At 44.9% G+C, this 16891-nt stretch overlaps 2 protein-coding genes across 5 annotated transcripts; both read left to right on the top strand.

Moving 5' to 3' along the window:
* Window positions 1-690: 690 nt before the first annotated feature.
* Window positions 691-10120, top strand: LOC112887270 (formin-like protein 7). 4 transcript variants are annotated; one of them, XM_025953410.1, is made up of 18 exons: window positions 691-1219; window positions 1942-2642; window positions 2818-3036; window positions 3117-5305; window positions 5398-5518; window positions 5616-5687; window positions 5996-6094; window positions 6232-6273; window positions 6869-6949; window positions 7066-7116; window positions 7194-7275; window positions 7825-7919; window positions 8301-8372; window positions 8445-8561; window positions 8787-8855; window positions 8946-9012; window positions 9356-9642; window positions 9760-10120. In XM_025953410.1, exons 1-17 carry the CDS (start codon window positions 1147-1149, stop codon window positions 9526-9528), a joined length of 4323 nt encoding a protein of 1440 aa, XP_025809195.1. In that variant the 5' UTR covers window positions 691-1146; the 3' UTR covers window positions 9529-9642; window positions 9760-10120. The 4 variants fall into 4 exon arrangements, with proteins under 4 accessions (XP_025809195.1, XP_025809202.1, XP_025809216.1 ...); XM_025953417.1 differs by lacking the exon at window positions 6869-6949; XM_025953424.1 differs by lacking the exon at window positions 691-1219 and having other exon boundaries at window positions 2502-2642; window positions 2822-3036.
* Window positions 10121-11391: 1271 nt separating this feature from the next.
* LOC112887309 (leucine aminopeptidase 2, chloroplastic) lies at window positions 11392-15276 on the top strand. Its single transcript, XM_025953453.1, has 10 exons — window positions 11392-11701; window positions 12015-12432; window positions 12529-12723; window positions 12813-13038; window positions 13164-13290; window positions 13384-13479; window positions 13656-13733; window positions 14262-14322; window positions 14440-14627; window positions 14790-15276. Exons 1-10 carry the CDS (start codon window positions 11447-11449, stop codon window positions 14919-14921), a joined length of 1776 nt encoding a protein of 591 aa, XP_025809238.1. The 5' UTR covers window positions 11392-11446; the 3' UTR covers window positions 14922-15276.
* Window positions 15277-16891: the final 1615 nt, after the last annotated feature.

Genomic DNA, 16891 nt, shown 5'->3' with positions numbered 1-16891 from the left:
AAGCCAAACTTTGGGCAACCACTAGAGTCTAGATTCAATCATCATCATCATCATCTCAGCCAACTAACTTGGGCTTCCAATTCCAGCTGCCCTGATGGTGAAGAGAAAATTGATGGCTTCCTATAGGATCATCGTTACATCCTGCCTCGACTCTGCCTCTCAAGTAAAAAGTTTGTTCGGAACTTGGCGGCAAATCCAACTACCAACTACCGCCCCTACCCTGGTGGCAGATCCCCAAATCTCACGTCGCTGCCTCCTGATTTGCTTTTCTGATAAATTAAATAAACTACAGACCCTGTGTCACTTTAATTTGCGTAGAAACTAGAAAGGGCAGGTCCGGGGAGAAAAACAACCGTGAAGCAATGGACATTTCTTCCCAATTAGAAGAAACCGACATTATGTTTTATTTCTAACGCAACAATTAACACAGACGGTGAGCTTTCGTCATATATTTTGTTGAAAATTTTGAGAAACAATTGAGAGAAAGATCTAATAAACCTGAAAAGTATGATTTTAAGAATCTGGAGCTGTAAACAAAGTTGTGAAATTGAGGAAGTCATATATCTGCTCCGGGGAAATGTTATCAAATGAAAGCATCAAATTGTAAAAGTATTTCCATTTTTTTGTGAAGAGCATCTAGAAAAGAAATTAACAGCTGCGCCTGAAAGAAAAACAATTAATTAAATTTAGTCAAACGCCAACGCTTCTCGTCTTCCTGCTGCCTTCTCCAGTTCTACTCTTCGTCCTCGGCTCCTCTCCCAACTCAATCCCTCCTCGTTACCATTTGGCAAATCACCACCCGAATCTACTGAGAAAAAACACCTGCTTTTTCCTGCGCGCTTCGATCCGAAACCCCCAGCTCGGAGTTCTCAACAAGATTTCGCGGAGCCGGAGCAGGAGCATCTCTTTCATACTTTCCTGTAATCTTCCTGCGACGTCGCAGCAATTAGCGGCCCAAATCCGCACGGCATGAGCAGCTATTGAGTTAGGTGGGATGAGATTCTCGGTTTAGCTCATCCTTCAGTTGTACCGTGAGAGATTGAACCCAATCGATTGCTGGAGGCCTGGAGTTGAGCAGCTCTTGCCTCTTGGAGTACCTGCGAGTAGAAGTGATCCAGAGATTGGAGCTGTTGGTCCTGTCGTGCCATGGCGCTGTTCCGGAAGTTTTTCTATAAGAAGCCGCCCGATGGGCTGCTCCTCATCACGGACAACATATACGGTAACGGAGTTCTTGCTTTGCATTTCCCCTGTCTTTCTTTAGTTGCGTCCAGTAGAAAAAATTCTTGCTGTGCCCTAGGCCCCTAGAAGCTTAGAGCAAGGAATCGTTCAATTGGATTGATATGGTGTTATTTGCATTGTGTAAGCGTGATTTAGTTGAGCTGTAATGGGCTTAGCAAGATGCAAGCAGAATAATCCGAGAATTCACCACATTTGCTCTCAAAGTTTCAGTTTTAGGTGTACCATGTATCAGGGAGTTTTAGAAGTGTTGGGTTATCCTTTTAGTTATCATATTTATCTGCATATGATTTAAAGAGGTCAATTGCTTCAATTTTCGTTGTCCCTTCAGAAAAAGAAAAGCTACATTTCACAGGGGTTGAGTGTGCGTGTGTTGTGAGTGTTTGAGTTCTAATGTGTAATTTCAAAAAAAAAAAAGAAAACCTACCAAATTTATGTAAAAGCACTAGTATTTGCAGTTACATGTATTATCATGGCCATCTAGATTCTAAAATGGCCTTAAGATTTGCATGACTGTACAATGATAGAAAGATGGATGGTTGCTTAAATACTAAAAGTTTACATTAATGGCGAGGCATGTTGATGGTACTAATAGTACATGTTAGGAACTAGTGGTAAAGACACAACTAAATAGCTACTTGGAGAAAATCAAAATGACACTTGACATTGGCATGTTTGACTCATAGATTATTATGTTTTGTTCAGTTTTTGATCATTGCTTCTCCATGAAAGAGATGGAAGATGACCATTTTGAAGCTCATATTAGAGGCATTGCAGCAGATCTTCTGGAAAATTGTCGTGATCACTCATTCATGGTCTCAAATTTTGGGACTAGGAAGGAAGAAAGCCCTATATACCACATTTTATCTGAGTATGGTATGACTGTATTGGACTACCCTGGTCACTATGAGGGATGTCCACTCCTCACCATGGAAATGATTCACTGCATCTTGAAGTCCAGCGAAAGCTGGCTTTCCTTGGGTCAGCATAACTTACTGCTAATGCACTGTGAAAAAGGGAGCTGGCCTGTTCTGGCTTTCATGTTAGCTGCTCTTCTAATATACCTGGGGCAGTATTCCGATGAGCAGAAAACACTGGATATGCTATACAAACAATCATCTTTGGAGCTTTTGGAAATCTTTTCACCTCTGAATCCTATGCCTTCTCAAATAAGATATTTGCGCTATATCTCAATGAAGAATGTCATGCCTGAGTGGCCTCCAGCTGATAGGGCCCTCACATTAGATTGTGTTATTTTGAGGATGATTCCAAATTTTCAAGGTCAAGGTGGTTTCCGTCCAATATTCAGGATATATGGCCCAGATCCACTCATGCCCCCTGATCAGACTCCAAAAGTTCTTTTTTCAACTCCAAAGAAAAGCAACCTTGTCCGTTTTTACTCACAGGTAAATCGCCCTCAGGTCATTCGTGTTCTGCTTTTAAAACTGTTAGCTACTGCAGTGTCTTATTTAATAGGTTTCCATGTCATAATCTTTTGAAACATACAGTTTCAAATTTGTTTATAATATAATCTTCCTCAATATCCTTCACCAGAAAGAAACTGACCATTTCTGAACTTAGGCAGATGAACTGGTGAAAATAAACCTTCAATGTCATGTCCAAGGAGATGTTGTCCTAGAGTGTATCAATTTGTATGAGGATCTGGATCGTGAGGAGATGGTTTTCCGGATCATGTTCAATACAGCATTCATCCGGTCGAACATCTTGATGCTTAACCATGATCATGTAGACATGTTATGGAATGCAAAAGACCAATTCCCTAAAGATTTTCGGTTTGAGGTAAGTGTTTGTGCCAAGTGGCAAACTAGACCATTCATGTTAGGTATGGATTTTTACATGCAGCTTCTGTTTGATGGTAGGTTATCTTTTCCGATATGGATGCAGTTACTTCACATGTTACAACAGAGCCTGTTATTCATCAAGAGAAACAAGGACTTGGGGTTGAAGAATTTGCTAAGGTCCTAGATATCTTTAACCATTTAGACTGGTTGGATGGGAAGAGGGATACTGTACCTCACACAACCCAGCTAAAGATCTCAGCCGTTACTGATGAGCCTGAGACTTTCTTTGATACTCGAGAAGAACTTGAGTCTGAAATTTTACCTGGTGAAAATAATTCTTCTACTGTTGTTCTGAAGCTCGGAAATGAATTGGGTATGCTTCTCAGCACGGAACCAAGACATATTCGCCTAGACTCAAGTTCAGCTAATATTCAATCCAAATCAAATACTACAGCACTATCTCCTTCGCGAACAGGACCAAAGACCAGTGGTTCATCTATGGAACCGTCTTCAAATACAGTCATGCAACAACAATCATCTTCACCTGTTCAGCCTCGGCGAGTGATGTCTGACTCTGCTGTCCAAATTTTACCAGAGATATCAGAATCAGTATCAGCTGAGAAGTCTGGTTCACAAACTCCAGTTGAGCATTCACCTTCACCTCTGATGGCAAATAAATCAGCATCAACAGCATCCCTTATACCCTTATGCACTCCTCCTCCTCTTCCTCCCCCTCCACCCACTGTCTCATTACTCCCTGTTCCCGCTAAGTTACCCAAAAATACTAGCACAAGTACTATCAATATCTCCCTTAGAGCAACCGTGCACCCCTCTACACCTTCTTCAGAACCATCAGTTCCTCCTCAAGGTTTGTCAAGAACTGGAAAGCTGGTTCCTCCTCAAGGTTTGTCAAGAACTGGAAAGCTGGTTAAGTCACAAGAACCATCTAATGAAATTCGTGGGGAGTTACAAACTGATAGTGCTACAGGTCCCAGTGTTTTTGCGTTGTCATCATCTTCGTCACTGTCACTGGATAAGGAATTAAGCAGCACAAGAGCATCTCTCCCAGTGGATTTGCCTGAATTACCTCAGACTTCAGACACTAGACCCTTGGCAATACCAGAGACAAGATCTGATACTATGCCGCCGCCGCCACCTCCACCTCTTCCAAAATCAGGCATGATACTGTTTCCTATGTCACAGAGCGAAGAGGTAACAATCACTATAGAAAAGGTTGTACCACCTCAGCCTCCACCTCCTCCACCACCACCACCGTTTTCAAATTCAAACCCATATACGGTATCTGCAATTTCGTCTTCACAAAAAAGAGCCCGATCTCCAACGCCCCAGGCCCCAGCATTGGCAAAACCATCATTTTCCTCTCCACAGCCACCGCCACCGCCGCCACCACCTCCGCCTCCTCCGCTGCTTAATAACACTGACGGCTCATTATCTCAACCGCAGTTACTAGAAAAAAAGGATAGTGCAACTTCAAAGTATCTAGGCACAGTATCTTTAACACCTAAGTTTTTACAAGCACACAGTGTTCCGCGGCTGCAAACACCGCCTGTCCCACCTCCTCCACCTCCTCAAACAGTGCCAGTTCCACCTGCACCACCTCCTCCATCTAAAACACCGCCTGTTCCACCTCCACCACCTCCTCGAACACCGCCAGTTCCACCTGCACCACCTCCTCCATCTAAAACACCGCATGTTCCACCTCCACCACCTCCTCCATCTCGGCCATCGCATGTTCCACCTCCACCACCACCTCCTTCTCAAACACCACCTGTTCCACCTCCACCACCTCCTCCTTCACAACTTTTTCCATCAATAAGCAAGAGAAATGATGTGGCAGCCACTCATCCACCTCCACCTCCCCCACCATTGCCATCCCATGTTACTTCTGCACCACCAGTGCCACCTGCACCCCCATTACCTCCTCCTAAGCTAGCTGCGGCCAACAATGTTCCACAGAAGTCATCAACAATCCAACCACCACCACCTCCACCAGGCCCCCATCCTAAGGTTTCATCACATTCTTTACCTAGTAAGGGAAGTGTTGTCAGTTCTAACCCTCCCCCACCTCCGGCATTTTCATTTGGTGCAAAGGACCGTAGCACAGCCCGCTCAAAAAGCCCTAGAAGTTTACGTCCCAACCAGTCATCTAAGAGGACTCCACTGAAGCCATTGCACTGGGTGAAAGTATCAAGAGCGACACAGGGAAGTTTATGGGCTGAAACACAGAAGTCTGATGAAGCATCTAGGTTTGAAAACATTTTCTTGTGGAATCCTTTGTATTTGAATGAGTATATGTGTGGGCACATTAACATACTAGTTACATGTGTATCTTTATCAGGGCTCCAGAGATTGATATTTCTGAGCTTGAAAGTCTTTTCTCTGTAACGATGCCAAATATGGAGGCAAAACGACAACGACAACATCCTTCTGTTGCAACAAAACAAGAAAAAGTTCTTCTGGTACTTCTATCCATACCCATTCGTGCTACTATTTTCATAGTATGAAATGGCAACAAAAATTGTAAAGCAATTATTACGTTACACTTCTTGTGTGCAGATTGACCTTCAGCGCTCAAAGAATTGTGAAATTATGCTGAGAAACATCAAGATGCCACTGCCTGATCTAATGGTAACTAAAAGTTTACTATAGTTGAAGTGATATTATCTGAAGATAGCAATATCTTTGTATGGTTATTAGGATCAGTCTCGTTTGATAAGAAAGAATTCTAGCATTGTTAATGCACAGCCTTGCTGAAAGATTAAAGAATAGATCAACTGAAGCACACGTTAAGAATAACTTATTTGACAAACTGATCCTTTGGTATAGCTTAATAAATCAGTCACACGTGTTCTCCGAAATGAAGCCTCTTGATTTCCTTCAAACAATATTTGCCAATTATAGGGATTATGTGGATGGTTAATGTCTCCTTTTTTCAGGGTTCAGTGCTTGCCCTTGATGATTCCATAGTTGATGGTGATCAAGTAGATTACTTGATAAAGTTCTGTCCAACTAAGGAAGAAATGGAACTTCTCAAGGTACATTTTTCTACCCGCTATCCTCTTTGAAATATATTAGGTCACTCATGATTTATATTTTTGGTATATTAGCGGTATGTTTCATTAGTCTCCTATATATATATATATAAATGTAAGATAATTTTTCAACTTTTCAGGGTTATACAGGCAAAAAGGAAAACCTAGGGAATTGTGAACAGGTCATCTTTTATTTTCCTCGCGCTATTCTATCCTCCTTGAGTGATGAATGGTATTTGGCAAACGGTTGGGAAAAAAGTGCATATCTCATCATTATGGGACAGGAAAAGAGCTTGTTTCATACATGAGACGTTAATGTGAGGTCATATGTGAACTAGTTCTCTGTTTCTAAGTGCTGGGACTTTGATCAAAACACACACCCCAAAAAGTCATAAATTGAGACATTGCAAAGTGGAGGATGGTAAATGGTGACTAAGAGGTATTAGGCTTGTTCTGGAAATTCCACCTGAGAATTAAGAGAATGCCAACTTGCCATAACCAGGAAGCTTGCATTTGCACCATGTATTGCGAAAAAAATAAGTTGGACATGTACACAACTTAATATTCATGTTGAATGTTTTGCTGTTTCGTGTGAGTTGGCATGGTGAGATACTGAGATGGTCATGTTCCACAGTCTTTTTGCATTGCTATATATAGCTACTTTACCTCTGGGCCTATTTTATATAATTATCTGGTCCGCACTCATCAATCCATTCCACGCATCATAAATGTACTGTTAATCCCTGAAGCAATAACTTCATTCTTTTGCGTCTGTAGTTCTTCATGGAAATGATGAAAGTACCTAGGGTGGAGTCAAAACTGAGAATCTTATCATTTAAGATTAAGTTTGTTACACAGGTCAGAAGAGCATTGCATCCTTGTGAAATGCTTTCCCCTCATGGAGCTGTGTTACTGTTTTCATATGAATATTTGAACCTTGAACTATCGCTGCATCATTCTTCATGTTCTTTCAGGTTGCAGACCTAAAAGATAGTTTGAATACCATCAATTCTGTTGCTGAAGAGGTATGCTGTAATCAAGGAATATCCACTCTTCTTCTCTGATATGTAATGAATGTTTATGTATAATGTTGTATGGCCAGGTTAGGAGCTCTGTCAAGCTTAAGCGAGTGATGCAAACTATTCTTTCTTTGGGGAACGCATTAAACCAAGGAACTGCTAGGGGTGAGTCAGCGAGCCAACTGCAATATCGATATTCACCGTACAAATAAATAATAACTAACATGCAGGAACACTGTGCTAGGTGTATTGCACTATCAGTTTCTTATTCAATTAGTGGGATTATGCTTTTATACGAAGAAACACATTGATTAAAACAAATTTGGAGCCTTCCAATTCCAATGAGTGAAAAATATAGCCGGGGTTTAAGATGTGGAACAAGACTTTACAACTGAAATTACAATGTTCAAGTTTCCAATAGCATGTCTAATTTCACTACACGTTTTTTTGAGTCTCACCTCTTTTGCTAATGCTTTAATCAACTTGGAAAATACTCCAGAAATATCACCAAAGAAAAACTTTCCAATTGATACCTCTGTTATTTCTTTCCGGCAATACTTTCTAGTTGTGTGCCGAACTAACTAGGTAATCAACAGCAGACGAAAACTACAGGTATGCTAATTTACTTGTAAAACAGGACTCGCCCTCATGAAAAATTGATAGCAGAATGTTGGCTCTATCATCTTAATTTTTACACGAATGCTCATTTTTCAGGTGCAGCTGTTGGATTTAGACTGGATAGTCTTCTTAAGCTCAGTGATATACGGGCACGTAATAACAGGATGACTCTCATGCATTATTTATGCAAGGTGTAACTCCCTCCCTCCCTTCCCCTGTCCCTTAGAAATTTAGTCTAAAAAGGTTATGTATGGCTAAACGTATTGCTGACATAGTGGCATCAAGTTATGGCATCATGGGTGATCGATCATTATTGAAGGACTAAAAAAATCTAGTATTCTAGTTACAAATTCTTCCATTCAGGAGCATTGAGTTCCACTTGCTGTGGGCTCTCCTAATAGAAAAAAAGACTGCCATTGATCAATCTGTGTCATTTTGGACTAGTTTACTTACTTCCATTATATTAGCATTGAGATTCGCCACGAAAAGTATTTTTGTACCAATCTGTATTGGCATGTTTGGATTTAATTTTATGTTGATGAACTGTTTCTCAAAGTTTATTGTTTCTACAGGTTCTTTCAGACAAGCTTCCTGAAGTTCTTGACTTCAACAGGGATCTTGCACATTTAGAACCTGCCTCAAAGGTAGCTTAGATCTAATGCTAGATAGCTCCATGGTGGTTTTATTCTTCTTGCTGACAGCTGAAGTAAAAACAGATACAACTAAAGGAGCTAGCAGAAGAAATGCAAGCAATAACTAAAGGACTGGAAAAAGTCGAGCAGGAACTAGCAACATCTGAAAAGGATCCTCCAGAGACAGAGATATTTTACAGGGTTGGTTTCCCAGTATTTTAGTGTAGAAAATGATATTAGAGTACATAGTAGAGCTTGTGACTTGGTTCTGGAAGAAAAGCTCACTGAAGACCTTTGTCAAGCCTAACAAATGGCACATTCATTCTATTTCTAGAGTCCTGTCGCTTGTTATTTCATTTATATCACCAGTGTCACACTATTAGTATATCGATGGCAACCCTCAGAAGAGTTTTTTTTTTATTTCAGAAATTGAAGGAATTCCTTGCTGATGCCCAAGCTGAAGGAAGGTCATTAGCTTTGCTTTACAGCACTGCGGTATGCCGAGATTCGACAGTGTCAACACCCTGATGCATACCTTCTGATTGTTGCACGCCTTTTGTGCTAATTTTTTTATTTTACTTGCAGGGGAAAAGTGCTGATTCTCTAGCACATTATTTCGGTGAAGATCCTGTGCGGTGTCCTTTCGAGCAAGGTATTTTCTTTTGAGCTGAAAGGTGTAATTATCCTGCTGATGTGCACGGCTAAGCTTAGTGGCCAACATAAAAGCTAGATGGATGTTTATATGGTTGTGGGAGTCATGTTTAAAAGAAAAAAAAGGTCACCTGGATATTAAAATCCAATCAACATGTTTTTGAAAAGAGCCCTTGTTCCCTGGTGATTTGATGCGAACTTGAAACCGTTCTCTTCTTACGGGTTTGCTCTTAGCAAACACCTTTGATCATTTACAAATCAGAGTGCACCAGTTCTTCAGATCAATGCCAATCTACTTTTGAATTTTCTAAACAGTTCTGATTGCTTCCCTTTTGTGTGTACAGTTGTCTCAACATTGCTAACCTTCGTTAGAACTTTTGAGCGTGCCCATGCTGAGAACGTTAAACAGATGGAGCTGGAAAAGAAAAGAGCCCAAACGGAAGCAGAAAAAGAAAAAGCCAAGCTTGCTGCTGACAAGAAGGGGGGATCGCAGGAGCGAAGAATTTCAGAGCGGTGACTCACCCTCGCTTCTCGCATCTGGATAACATGCGTTTCACTAATTCCCTGCCACTACAACACCTAAGGTCTGTGGCAGAAAGTTTTGTAGCACTTCTTCAGCGAGTATGACAAGGTAAGCAGCTACGGAAACGACAACTGTCTTTTCATCATTATATCAACATGACAGCAGCACAATCCCTTTAAACTTTGTGTTGTGCGGACAATGACTCTTATAGTTTTTCCTTTCAAGGGAGATAGGTGGAAGTGTTGCTGTGTAGTCCTAATACGAGAGTTCAGTTAATTAGCAGATAATCTGAGGTGCACTACTATTTTTTGGTTCTTGATGTAAATAGGAGTTCCAGATCTGTTGTCACTGTAAAACAAAGGGAGGTACACTCTCCTGGTTACCTTGGGGAAAGCCCCTGTTAGAATAAATAGGTAATCATCTGTGTCCATATACATGTAAAATGTGTACATTCTCCATGTACTGATGCTTTTGTACAGAACGAAGCAACATTGTAACTAGAAACGATCACCGGGTCAGACCCCTGTATAAGCTACTGCAACACGGCCAAACATCTGCCTGGACTCGCCAGGAGACTATTTTTTAACCCTGTCCTTTCTTCTTGTCCAAACCTGAATACCTGAAATTTACAGTAAAATGATGCGAACCTGTCATGTGCTGCCGCAAGGTATTACGATGGACGATCGGATTCGTCGAACGAGGTGTGGTATGCAAGCCGTGCCATCCGTTTTACAAGACTATAACCGAGGCGGTGCAGCCGTAGAGCGTTGTGGCCATACATCGCTCGCGCGACAAACGCGCGAGCCATCACCCGAAGGCAAGCGAATTCAGCCCAAACGGCCCACCAGCTCCTTTCTTCTTCCTCGAGCTCACGTGCTAGCCGGCCTCCTCGCCGTGGTTAGAGTTGGGGGCTTTGGGGATCTAGGTTGTCGTCGGGATGCTCCCCGGCTATGGAGGGAGGGGTAGGCAATGGAGGAGTATGGTAAGGTTCGCTGGTGGTGGAGCTGGTGACGGAGACGGCGGTGAAGCTTGGTGGCGGCAGATTCGACGGTGGGAGCGGCCGCGGCCGGAGACGAGCAAGGCGGCGGCGCGGGGGCGGAGGAGGGCGCGGGGCCAGGAAGGCCTCGCTAGGGTGGGGGCAGGGGTCGGCCGCGTCTCGGGAAAAGCTTCTTCTCGCCCCAGAGTCCCTAGCTGCCTTAAGCTCGTAAGCTGGACGAAGATGGTGGGCGGCGGGGGCGAGGAAGAGAAGTTCGTGGGCTGATTTCTTCATGGGCCGCTGTCTTTAGATGATGGAAACCATTTCCATCGCCTTCGGCGACGCCTAACCGCGCCTGCCGTACAGCGCCGGCGGCATTCGTGTTGCACTGTTGCGTCATGCTCCCGCCGCCGCCGCCGCCATGGATGATGGAGCTGTAGTTGGTGTCTCGATCCTTTCCAGCTCGTCACGGCAAAAATGTTCCAAGACCCACATGGCAAGCCATCCCGCGCTTTTCCGTAAAACAAATCCAATAAAAACCTGATCCACTTTCTGAGTCGGACTCCTCGAGGGGCACGCTTTGCTCCAACGAACCCACGCCTCCCCCGCCTTAACGCCCAATAGAAAAGTGCGCTCTCTCTCTATCTCTTCTCTCTCTCTCTCTCTAACTTCTACTGGCTATATACCGGAGCACTGATAACAAACCTCGTAGGCAAGGAACACATCACTGACATGTGGACCGGCTTCACTCTGGTCTCACCAGTCAGTGAAGTACACACAAAACACCGGGGGAGCCTCGGCGTGAGCGAAGCCGTTCCGCGGGGGCAGCCGTACCGTATCCGGAGCGGCTGACGCATACTAGGGGGGGGGGGTTCGGGATCGGACGGCTGGGGACGCAACCGCGGTTGATATATACCTCCGCCTCCGCCTGCTCCCATGGCCACCGCCGCATCCACCTCCGCTGCCGCCGCCGTCCTCGCGTCCCGGCTCCTCCGACGCTCGCCGCGCCTGCTGCGGCGCCTCGGCCTCTCGCGCGCACCGCCCGTGGCGCTCTCGTCGTCGAGCCGACCCCTTGCGCCCCTCGCCCGCCAGCCGCTCGGTCACCGCGCTCGGATGGGGCACACCGCCGCAGCGGCGGCCGCCGAACCCGCTCTCGGTCTCACCAAGCCCAACGCCGCCGAGCCGCCTCAGGTGTGTGTGTGTAATCGCGTGGGGGCGCCTGTCTGTGACTCTGAGTGATTTCTATCTACTGCTTCGAATCGTCGTGGATTCGTCTGCTTTATCACTAGCCAGCATGCATCTGCAGAAAAAAAAGGCTGGTACTGTCTTAGGTTGACTTGATCACGATTTACTGTTCACACGCTAAAACAAGTGCTGGATCGAGATCAAAATTAGCGTTTTCCTAACCAAAACCGCATCTTCGTTAAGATTTACCGATTTGATCCAAGTCCCTTCTTTTTTCCTGAAGTGATCTTCAACTTGTGCTCTCCTCTTGTTCTTCCAGATCACTTTTTCCGCTAAAGACATCGAATTCTCCGAGTGGAAGGGCGATATTCTCGCCGTCGCGGTCACAGAGAAGGATCTGTCCAAGGATTCCGACTCCAAATTCGAGAATGCCGTCTTGAAGAAGCTGGACAGCCAGCTCGGCGGTCTCCTGTCGGAGGCGGCAGCGGAGGAAGATTTCACGGGGAAAGCCGGGCAATCAGTGGTTCTCCGCCTCGCGGGACAGGGTTTCAAGAGGGTGGGTCTGATTGGTCTTGGCCAGAACGCCCCGTCCACTGCTGCCGCTAGCCGGGGCCTTGGCGAATCTGTCGCATCAGTTGCCAAGTCTGCTCAAGCTAGCAGCGCTGCTATTGTTGTTGCCTCCCCCAGTGGGATCCAGGAGGAGTTCAAGCTAACTGCTGCAGCAGCAATTGCTTCCGGTACTTGATTCCCCTCATGTTTCTTTTCCTTTTCTGATATGATGGTTACTGAGTGCATTAGATTGATGCTGAATTCTCTGTTGGTTCGAATTGCAGGAACTGTACTCGGGTTGTATGAGGACAGCAGATACAAGTCTGAATCAAAAAAGGTGCACCTGAAACAGGTTGATATTATTGGACTGGGTTCTGGTCCGGAGGTGGATCAGAAACTTAAGTATGCCAACGATCTTTCGTCAGGCGTGATATTTGGTAGAGAGCTTGTGAACTCTCCTGCCAATGTCCTTACCCCAGGTCAGTATATTTTCTTTAGAGAACTTTGATTGCTCTCAGTAGGTTTCTGATCAGTATTTACTTGTCACAATCATTCTCTGTCCTTTCAGCTGTGCTTGCGGAGGAGGCATCAAAGATCGCTTCTACATACAGTGATGTGTTCACTGCCACAATATTAGATGTGGAGAAATGCAAAGAGTTGAAGATGGGCTCTTACTTGGCAGTTGCTGCCGCTTCTGCTAACCCTCCTCACTTCATCCACTTGTGCTACAAACCAACTGATGGGAATGTCAAGAGAAAGCTGGCTATTGTTGGGAAGGGTCTAACTTTTGACAGGTTTGTAATACATTCAGCATGTCGCATGGATTTATAAAAAGGGAATGAATAGAAGTAGACATGAAGATGGAGCTTTTTCTTAACAATTTTCCTTGCTCTTATACTTGATTCACCTATGAATCCAGTGGTGGCTACAACATTAAGACTGGGCCAGGCTGCAGCATCGAGCTGATGAAATTTGACATGGGAGGCTCTGCGGCTGTGTTTGGTGCAGCTAAAGCGTTGGGCCAAATCAAACCTCCTGGCGTAGAGGTACTTCAGTTGCAGATACTAGTATGAGTAGCATCTAGGTTTTACCCGTTTTTGTGTATTTGCTAAATCCCAATGATATTTCTCTTCTCACAGGTTCACTTTATAGTTGCTGCCTGTGAAAATATGATTAGTGGCACAGGCATGAGACCTGGTGACATTGTGACTGCTTCTAACGGGAAAACAATTGAGGTATGTTTCTCTAACACATTATAAATGACCAGAATATGCATGACCCATGAAGGCAATAGTGGATGATTACCCTGCTTGTTTGAAATGTAGTCTTGATCAGGTCATAGGATCATGGTTCTTACGGTTCATGCTGTTTACTGGATTTTGTTAAACTGTTCCTTTGTGAATGCCTTCAGGTAAATAATACTGATGCAGAGGGAAGGCTTACCCTTGCTGACGCTTTGGTCTATGCTTGCAACCAAGGTGTTGACAAGGTAATGAAACATCATCTGTTTTTTCCTGTACATGCTGTCATCATGGTTATTCCTACTCGTTAACCTGAATTCCTCGCTATAGCTTCAGATTTATATTAGCTATATTCCGTTAAGACTAAAAAAAAAAGGTAAAAACTTGACCAACATAGAAGGAACTAGGTGGCATTGTAAAATGAAGAAAGAGGCACCTGAAAGAGGATCCAAACCTGGGTTGTGGGGGTGCACACCCACACCTACCACCAATTCATCTATTCCTTAGGACAGAAAACATATGCACTAAAATGAAATATTTATAATAAGTCAGCGGCGCTGGTCAGTTTATAGTGATAAGAAGTGCATAATTACAGAAATTTTGCTGTGCATTGGTTATGCGAAGCTCAGTTTAGCTTTACTAGTCTTTTTTAAACTTTTAGATACTTTGTCTTTTGGAAGGCTAGGCCAGTAGGCAATGTAATTTTTCAAAGGACCCAGTAGGCAATATAATGCTGGTATTGTGCTTGTTGACTCATCTGTAATCATCAATTGCAGATTGTTGATCTGGCAACACTAACTGGTGCGTGCGTTGTTGCACTTGGGCCTAGCATTGCCGGTAAGATCAACAGAAATTTCTCTCTCATACTCCCTCGTCTCACCAGCCCTAACGGTGCTCCGAGCATGGAACATCAGATTATTTTGTTTTTTGCATGCTAAAATATGGTCTCTTCAGGGATTTTCACACCAAGCGATGAGCTAGCCAAGGAGGTTACAGCTGCTTCTGAGGTATCAGGCGAGAAGTTTTGGAGACTGCCACTGGAAGACAGCTACTGGGAATCGATGAAGTCCGGTGTTGCTGATATGGTCAACACTGGTGGTAGGCAAGGTGGTTCCATTACCGCTGCTCTGTTCCTGAAGCAGGTAAATCCTTTTCTTATGCATGCTTTCAGTTTCGCCACCTGAATGAAATTTTAGCAAGCATTACTTTGTGTATCATATGCTCCAGTGATGTTTACTCCTTCCTGTCTGCTTGGGTGATGGTTTGTTGTACTAAAGGCCCGTCGCTCTTCTCATTTGTTGCAGTTTGTTGATGAGAAAGTCCAGTGGATGCACATCGACATGGCTGGGCCAGTGTGGAACGACAAGAAGCGTGCTGCCACCGGTTTCGGAGTCTCCACCCTGGTGGAGTGGATCCTCAAGAACTCCTCATCCTGAACAGCCACAAACCCATATGCTTTCCCTTTTCCAAGCTGGGACCGGTGACTGGAGGTTTACCATGGTTTTTTCTTTTGTGCTACTACCATTTTATAGTTGCCACTTGCAAACTGCGAGCAAAGCGGACGGGTGTGTGTGATACTGTGATAGAATAAGCGTAAGGGCTGGAACGCCTTTTGTGTCATGGGTGACGGAGTGTGCTGGGTCCTGTCCATGAAAGCCGCGTCGCTGTCGAGCCGTGCCGCCGCCGCCGTGTAGCGTTCTCCGTCGAGTGAAATAACGTTTATTACTTTTGTCTGTGCCCATGAAGGCAATGAAGCACGCCATAGAAAATTGCATCGGAAGTTTTGTGCCATCTATCTGCTGCTACTGCTGGTGATTCTCTTCGGAGATGGGGTTGCCTCTTGCAGTCTTGCTGGCACTGCGTGGTTTGCGACGGCATTGACAAGCAAGCTGACTGAGAGGGGTATTCTCTCTGGGCCTCGTATTCGTGCGACGTATTTCTCAAAGGTTCGAGGTTATCTTTTTCGAAAAAAAAAGGTGTTCGAGGTTGGCACGTAGCTCATGCGTGTTGTACTTCTCCCACTCGGGAGACCATACGATTGTGTGAACTAGACGCTCGCCGGCGACGCGCGGCCGCCCACGCGCGCGCAACGTTTCGCCTCTTGCTTCCACGCTTTCGTTTAATGTTGTGGTCTTTCCAATTTCTTTATTTTGTTTTGTAGAAAAAAAATATAATTATCGGGATAAAAAATTACAAATCTATATATGTGGAGCCATTTAAATTTGCTGTTAAATCAAACTCGAGGGTTAAATGCAAATACTCGGATCAGAAGCTCTTAGAAACATTCCGATCTTATTTTCAAAAAAAAAAAATCATTCCGATGCCCTTCCCTTAGCTGGCCTCTTCTTCCTCTGCCTGTCTCACAGCGGCCCAAACTTGTGTGCAACAAAGGGTTTCCCGAGCACCAAAGAGCGGTCGATGTTCGTGGTATCAGGGAACGCTGCCTCTGGCTTGACGCCGGCTCGCCGGACGGCGGAGCAGCGCATACGGCAGCTGCTTATTCCGGCCGTACGTCCAAGTGCCAGTATGAAGTCGCCAACGGCGTGGCCCACCACCTCTTGCAGAGTGCAGACAGGAACTTCACAAGAAGCTAAGAACAAGACGACCCTATAGTTCAGAGTTCTTGAGCTTAAAGAAAAGAAAGTCTTTGCAGAATTCTATGAAGGAGTTCCAAATATTTGAGCTGGCGAAGACTGACAAACAATTAGAGAAATGGTATGTTAGGATTTGAATGTCTGGCGAACAATTACCAATTGTGTACATATTCAGTGTCTACTAGTAAATACGGCCGAGTGTAGATCACAAATTTGAATTCCCCATGGTGTACGAAGATGGAATGCAGCTTCAAGTAACAGTGTTATGCAAGAAGCTAAAAAGAGTTGAAGTACCGGGGACCGCGCGATTCACACACCTGAGACATCAGACATGGACAGAACCTGAACGATCGAACCCTCACCCTCTCACCAGTCCGTTGCTTCAGATTCAACAAGAATTCAGATCCAGTCGTATACACTCTTACCGGTACAATTAGGGAGGTGCTAAAGGGCAGACGCCTGAAATTTAGGCTTCTTTCAGGCGACAATCATGAACCATGAGCTCAGAAGTGAATGGTGGATCGTATTTCTTCTACCTCCAAACAATCTGCGCTCGTTCTTTCTTCGCGACGCTCTGCAGCGCGCTCCCCCGCCTCTCACCGGCGGCCAGCCGTCCCCTGCCCCTTCCGGACACTAACGGACCCATTTTTTTGCTCCCCTGTCGCTCCCGCCGCCCACCGGATTTCCAGCGCCGCCTGCGGCAGGTGGCGCCACCGCCGCCTCGCCGTACCGTCCCCGCGTCCGCCTCCAACGCCCGGAGGCAGCCCCGTTCATAAAAAAATGGGAGCCAAGCCCGCCTGGCATCTCCAGAA

This window comes from Panicum hallii, chromosome 1, assembly GCF_002211085.1.
Source record: "Panicum hallii strain FIL2 chromosome 1, PHallii_v3.1, whole genome shotgun sequence".
Lineage (NCBI taxonomy): Eukaryota > Viridiplantae > Streptophyta > Magnoliopsida > Poales > Poaceae > Panicum > Panicum hallii.
The sequence above is the reverse complement of the archived record's forward strand: the minus strand, read 5'-3'. Positions and strand labels throughout refer to the sequence as shown.

Excerpts from the sequence above, each read along its gene's own strand:
- LOC112887309 (XM_025953453.1), top strand. The coding sequence starts at position 11,447 with ATGGCCACCGCCGCATCCACCTCCGCTGCCGCCGCCGTCCTCGCGTCC. Across the intron at positions 13,734-14,261 it reads GCAACCAAGGTGTTGACAAG|ATTGTTGATCTGGCAACACT; the intron begins GTAATGAAACAT and ends CATCAATTGCAG. Across the intron at positions 14,323-14,439 it reads ACTTGGGCCTAGCATTGCCG|GGATTTTCACACCAAGCGAT; the intron begins GTAAGATCAACA and ends TGGTCTCTTCAG.
- LOC112887270 (XM_025953410.1), top strand. The coding sequence starts at position 1,147 with ATGGCGCTGTTCCGGAAGTTTTTCTATAAGAAGCCGCCCGATGGGCTG. Across the intron at positions 5,519-5,615 it reads AACAAGAAAAAGTTCTTCTG|ATTGACCTTCAGCGCTCAAA; the intron begins GTACTTCTATCC and ends TCTTGTGTGCAG. Across the intron at positions 6,274-6,868 it reads ACCTAGGGAATTGTGAACAG|TTCTTCATGGAAATGATGAA; the intron begins GTCATCTTTTAT and ends TTGCGTCTGTAG.